General features: G+C 50.0%; 1 protein-coding gene across 1 annotated transcript; it reads left to right on the forward strand.

Annotated features, from left to right (window-relative positions):
• Nucleotides 1-221: 221 nt before the first annotated feature.
• CUNH11orf96 (chromosome unknown C11orf96 homolog) lies at nucleotides 222-1315 on the forward strand. The gene has a single exon (XM_042038668.1). The coding sequence runs from the start codon at nucleotides 573-575 to the stop codon at nucleotides 933-935; it is 363 nt and encodes a 120-aa protein (XP_041894602.1). The 5' UTR covers nucleotides 222-572; the 3' UTR covers nucleotides 936-1315.
• Nucleotides 1316-6646: the final 5331 nt, after the last annotated feature.

A 6646-nucleotide genomic window follows, 5' to 3' on the forward strand; every position in this document is an offset into this window, starting at 1 on the left:
ACAGGAGAGGGATGCCCTGGAGGTTGAGGGGAGAGAAGGCGGGCAGGGGCGACGGGATGGAGCGCGCTGGCTCCCCCGCCCCGGGCTCTGCCCGACCCCCCGCTCCGAGGGGACGCGGCGGGCGGGGGCGGCGGTGGGGGACACGTCATGCGGGGGGAGCGCCCGGCCGGCCGCGAGTGGGCTCCGCTGCGGCCCGAGCGCGCTGCCGTCTGAGCATGCTCCCGCGGGGCTCCGCCGGCCTATATAACGGGGCCGGGGTGCCGGCGGCAGCGGCAGCAGCTGTGCTGAGGCAGCGGGGTAGCACCGCACCGCGCTCCGGTCCTCACCGTACTGCGCCTCTCTGCGCCGCTCCGCTCCTCACGGTACCGCAGCGCTCCGCTCCGCGCCGCGCTCCGCTTCGCTCCGGACAGCAGCGCTCCGCACTGCTCCGCGCGGTACCGCAGCGCCCCGCGGGGCCCGTCCCTGCCCGGCCGCCGCTGCCCGCCGGAGCCTCGGCACCCGGCACGGCCGAGGCAGCGCGCCCCGCTCCGCCGGCCCCGGCCCCCGCGGCGGGCTCTCCCGCGGGCGGCAGGATGGCCGCGAAGCCGGCCGAGCTGATGGGCATCTGCTCCAGCTACCAGGCGGTGATGCCGCACTTCGTCTGCGTGGCCGAGGAGTTCCCGCCGCCCGCCCGCCCCGCCAAGACCCCCAAGGGCAAGCTGCGGCGGCCGCGGCAGTCGCGCTTCAAGACGCAGCCGGTGACTTTCGACGAGATCCAGGAGGTGGAGGAGGAGGGGGTGTCCCCCATGGAGGAAGAGAAGGCCAAGAAGTCCTTTCTGCAGTCGCTGGAGTGCCTGCGACGGAGTACCCAGAACCTCTGCCTCCAGCGGGACCGCCTGGGCAGCTGCCGCCTCCGCAACAGCCTCGACTCCAGCGACTCGGACTCGGCCCTCTGAGGGCGGCGGGACCCGGCCCGGCTCGGCGGGACCCGGCCCGGCAGCGGCGGCACGGACTGGGCTGCAGGGAGCCGCGCCGCCGCCGGCACAGGAGCGCCCGGACGGGCAGCCGGGTCGGGATGTTTTCTAAGAAAGCGCTTGTACCTTCGTTTCTATTTGATTGTATGAAACTCACCATTTAAAAGACAAAAAAAAAAAAAAAAAAAAAAATTCTTTTCTATTCGTTAGAAGAAATGAGCTGTTTTAGATGCATTGAGCTGCTGGACTTTATATTTATTTTTGCATTTAAACTGTTGACTGCATTAATTTAATATGTTTCTACCTGAATGTCTGTTATTATTTCCATAAAAGAGTAATAAATCTGATATATTTGCACAGTACTTACTGGGCTGTCCTTATTTCAGGGATCCAACTGTCCTTGCTCAGCTTTGAGGGGTAAAGGGACTTAAAAGCTGTCGGTAGCTAGTGCAGAGCCAGCAATGCTTTTCTTGGGGATGCTGCTCAGAGAGGTTTTGCAAGCTGTACTGTCAGGTATAAACTAATGAGGCAGAAATCAAGTCGGGCTGATTTTTAAACGACTTTATTTACTTCTTTGAGATCGTTGTGTTAACCTGATTGAGGTTTAAAGAGTGTTTATAACTGGTGCCCAAGAACCTTAATGCAACCGGGCAAGCCTCCTGCATTCACAAAACTGCGTATATAGTTTCTATTTTCGTCCAAGTTGGTTTTGCCTCTTCTCCCCTTCCCCTTCTGACCCATGAATTATTTAGCGCTGCAGACAGATTTGGTAGTAATTGGTTAGAATGCAGTTTTATTTACTAGAGCAATTGATACTATGCGGACATGCTTTTCTTGGAATTTAAAAGTAAGGGGATTTTGATGTGGTAAATTTGTAGGAGTGAGGCTTCTGCATGGGCTGCTGCATATGTGTGTGTGTGCAGGTCCATGTCAGATTTTCTGTGTCTGTGGGGTATATGCAGAAGAGCATCTGAAGCTCTCTGCAGAATGGAAAGCAAATTCCTGGACTGGGAATATTCTGCCTGTATTGTCTCCATTCTCTTGAAATATTTCCTGTGCTAACAGTGTAATCCTGTAGTAGCACCTTCCTTCAAGGCAAGCCTCTAACAATTAAAACTTCCCAATCAGGAGGTATTTGCTGATACTGAGCTGTAGCTAATATTTCTCTGCTATGATTTTCTGGGGCCTTAGGGCATTTCTTATGTCGTGGTTTGAGGTGCAATCATACTGATCAGTATGGAGAGGGCTGGGGCAGAGCAAAAAGATGGACATGGTACTGGTGAACAGGGTGTCTTGGTAGGACTGAGAACCACGGACTTGTGCCCTCTGGGCACTGAAGTACAGCAGATGACCCATGCGACTGGCTCCAGGCTCCAGCAAAACTGAAGCTTGTTTCTTTCCAGCTTAAAGCTGAGGGAAATCTGGGGGGCATGGGGTGAGGCTTGCTTTTGGACAGGTCCTTCACAACTCCCTTGCAGTACCAGCACCTCCAGCTGACCTCTAGCACCAGGGGAGGGTTGTGCAAGCAATTCAGCAGGTAAGGAAACAGGTCTGGACTCTGACCCAACCTCCTCATAGAAAAACATTTAAATGACCCCCTCTGTTTCCCTGCATGCAGCCTGTGAAATAACTTGCCTCCCTTTGCAGTTAGACCCTCATTGCTGCTTTCTCTGCATAGTACACACATACAGAACATCTGTGCAGGAAGCAAAGCAACTTGACCTCCAGAACAACTTTCAGACAGGCAGGCAAACTGGAATCAGTAAGACCTAATCAGTTACCAGCAGCTGGGCTGATTTTCCTCAAGAAATTCCTACAACTGCTTCGATTCCAGGAGTTCTGGGTTTGGGAAGGGGTTTGCAACATCTGTGAGAACTCTGTAGCCATGTGCCTATATGTTGCATTATATACACAGCTAATAAGCTCCATAAGATTTCCAGAGATTGTATAGCATCCTTCCCATACTGCAGGTCTTGGGCTACTTTTCAGTTTCTCTTTGCTTTCAGGTCTGGTACAAATCCCTGTGATACACAAAGTGTGGGGGTAGCTTCAAGAGGCTGTGAGCACATGATCCTTATCCCCACTCCTAATTTTTGTTTAGCAGCTGGGGTTGCTAGCAGGCCCTTTACCGTTGCCATTCCCACCCCTCCTTCAGTGTGCAGCTGTGCTGCCACCACGCAGGAGGCACAGGAGGCTGTGCTGCACCAGCCAGCAGTGGAGCATCTGATACTCTCTTCCTGGAAGGGTGAGAATAGCTGTGTTCCCTTTTCTGTTTCAAGAGACAAATGTAGATGTTAACACATCTACAAAGAGTATTTGAAAATCTGCTGTAGCATGTTTGAGGGAAGTGTCATATTCCAGCGGTTAGGCTGAATAAATGAGTTTCTCTTCAGCTGTCCTTTGTTAACATTTTTCTGTTCCATCTCAGAGTGAATAACATGGGAGATGCCAGTGCTAAAGATAGGCTAGTGTTTATCTTCCAAACAGTTGCAATCAAGGCGAAAGGGTGAAAAGCCAGGGTGATTTAGCTATGTCCTGGAGAGGCCTTCCTGAATGCAGCTGGGAAAATAAACCTCCCTCCCAGTCTTCCTGTGCTGCTAACTTTGAAGGTTTCTCTTGCAGTGTTTTTTAGCGTCATGACTATCATGGCTATCTGTCCTGTAAGGATTGCAGGGAGACCTATTAAATTCACTTCAGTGAGGGTAATAACTGTATCAAAGGGATTTGAGTCTGTCATCCGTTCCCTAGGTTTGAGATGTGGGTTGTGCATTTCCCCTCAGCAATTCACAGCTTAAAAGCATCCAACAGATGCCACTTACAGTGATGCTCCGCATGGCAGTGAGTAGGCACGAGCATTCCACGTCTGCGCAGCAAGGTGCGGGGAGTCAAATGGTCGTGGTGCAGCAGGACATGTCTCAGGGCAGAGGTGAGACTGAGCACCCCAGGGATGTCGTCAACACTGTTTTTCCAAATTACAGGAAATTGCACAGGAGAATTTGTCTTTAATGGGACTGCCTGTTATTCTCGTATCACTTTATGTGTAAATCATTCTGTCCTTGTGGAAAGAGGTTCATCCAGTCAGTAAAAACTTGAACTTGAAAGCAATGCCTTTATTCTCTTTCTGTTTTGTGTCCAGTCCCCTCCATGCCTGTCAGCATTTCTCCCCTGTGTTTGTTTTTAAATGCTGTGTTATTGTAAAGCTCATCATGCTGGTGTGGTGGAACTGTACCTCCATGCCTTATTTTGCCCTGACCAGTGTAGAGGGGATCTGAACACTGCAGTATCATTGACCTCCCAGAATCAGGAGAAAAAAAAATCAGCTCTGTACATCTTATGAGAAAGATTTTTCTGTTCTTTTTGCAGTATTTTAGCTCAGTAGCTGAAGGAAGATTTCTGGGTGCAATTTAATGTCCACGTCAAGAGGCTGAGAACAATCTCCTCTCCTAGCTGTGTGTGCACCAGTTCTGCTCTTGCATACTTCTCTCACTCCTGGGTTTCCAGAATCCACTGGCAACACTTCAGAGTGGAGCTGTTATCAGGAACAAGTATGAGAACGTGCTTGCAATTCCTGCAGGTTTTTGTGCTGGGATCCTGAAAAGGCATTTGCTTTAGGAGCTGGTTAGCGATGATGTCTCCTGACCCTTACCAGTGCTGGGGATCTGACCCTTCAGGAGCACAGTGGACGGACTGTGGGACACTGCTGTTGGTAAGAAGCACCACACTGTTGTTATCTAACCTCCAAAGTGACAGCAGAGCCATGGGACAAAACACAAACCGAGGCATCTATTTAATTGCCAGGCTGACAGCGAACAAATTGCAGTGTAAGAGAGGCCAATGGGTGAGCTCTAGCAAATCTGGTTGCTGTGGTTTCTCAAATGTCAGCAATGCCAGCATTTTGCTGGCTGCCCTCCATGAGGTTTGGCTCCCTGGCAGTGTGTGTGGACCTCAGCCATCATGGCCCCTGGTCTGAGGCTTTTGAGCCACTATCAGACAGACCAGCATGGTTCTCCAGGCTGCATCTAGCTTTGTTGGAACCACAGGCCCCATGGCATGGCTCAGCCTGGGCTGTCTTTTGTACATGGGGCTTACATTTCTGTGGGGAAAAAAACCTTGGGGAGGTGTAGATAGCCTGAAACCCCTGAGCAGAGCTCAGACTGCCTGTGCAGTGATGGTGCCCTGGATTTGCAGTTTGACTTTTCACAGCCATCTTAAATAGCAAGTGCAAGCTGTGAGCAGTGTTTCAGCAAGGCTAGCTCCTAACTATAGGGTACTTTATTAAGCTGTAAAGATGCAAGATTACATGCTGAGCAGAAAATAATCAGGTGTCCAGTAAAAACACAGCAAGAGGATCTCCCTTCTGCTGATAGGAGGCCTTTGCACAGGACAGGGAGGTCACCAGGTCAGCCCTGAGGGCTTTATCAAGTAGTATGTGATCTTCTCCTTGTGTAGCCACCTGAAGTCAGGTGACTGAGTTTGGAAGAATTAATTAATTGTGGGAACGAATTAATTCTCAAGCAGCATCTTACTGCATGTATGTGTGTGTGTGTCCCTGTGCCTGGTCTGTGTAGCCTGGAGTGAGTGCTGCTAGTAGCAGAGCAGCCCAACCCTTGGCTGTGCAACAAAGCACCTCCAGATGTTTAACTGACAGTGCAACTATTTAACTAGTAGCAGGGGAGAAGGAAATACTTCCTGCAGAACCAAGAGCTGTGAAATCAGAGTAATGTAATGGTTTCTTGTGCCAAAGCATCAGCTTTAAGACTATCAAATGTGGGTACTTGGTAATTATGCATTTGTGACTCCTGTGTTAGCAAATGCCATGGTATGTTACAAATAGCTTTGGGAGAGGTCCTGATTTTGGCTGCACTGGTGTCAGATAGGCTTTGGTTCAGCTGTACTCTGGAGCTGATCTGGATTTGCTCCTTGTTGCTTTCATGCTATTTGCTGATGTTGCTGAGCATGTTTCTGGCTTGAAATGTCCAAGACATGTCTCCCCTGCTCCATCATGCCTGGGATACTCTGAGGTTTCACACAACCTTCCACAACTTTAACCATCCTTGTGTTTTGGAAGCAGTGTGAATGATGTATGTGTACTTGGCTGGGACATCTGTTCCCTTCACCCACATGGAGCAGGAGCCAACAGCAGCAATGGTGAAAGGCTGGGGGAACTGGAGCAACAGGGGAGGGGGCTTTGCTTTGTCTCTGTCAGTCCATACTAATATGAGACTGCAGAAGACTTTTTTGAAACCAAGCTGAGGTTCACCTGGATCTGATTTCAAATAAAACAAGATCTAACTCAGTAATTTATGACTCTGTCCTAAACAGAGATTCTTTGTTTGGAAATGCTTGTGTTGAAGAGGTTGAAGTTATTTATTGGGAACTGGTGAAAGGGAAGTTTTCTTCCTTAGTGTGATTTAACACACTGTTGTAGAAGTGGGTTTTTTTTCCTTCCTTGTGAAGAAAATGACCTTTCTTGGGCAGGAGGGAAGGGGATGGGTAAGAAGGGAGAGAGGGAGGGAGACAGCACAGCTCACTTATGAAACAGCTCTTGGCTAATACAAAACCATGTGAAGGATGTTTATGCGCTTGTTACTTTTAATCTTGGGTTCTTGCAAGTGAGTGTTTTCCCTTGGAGAAATAGTTGGAGGTCCTGACCGTGATGGTTAAAGATACATTTCAGGCTCTTTTCACAACAA

Source organism: Corvus kubaryi, unplaced genomic scaffold, assembly GCF_017639235.1.
Source record: "Corvus kubaryi isolate FWS band 111438036 unplaced genomic scaffold, C.kubaryi_AGA036_p1.0 37392, whole genome shotgun sequence".
NCBI classification, from domain to species: Eukaryota; Metazoa; Chordata; class Aves; order Passeriformes; family Corvidae; genus Corvus; species Corvus kubaryi.

What these genes read in the sequence shown, in the direction of transcription:
- CUNH11orf96 (XM_042038668.1), top strand. Translation starts at nt 573, where the DNA reads ATGGCCGCGAAGCCGGCCGAGCTGATGGGCATCTGCTCCAGCTACCAG.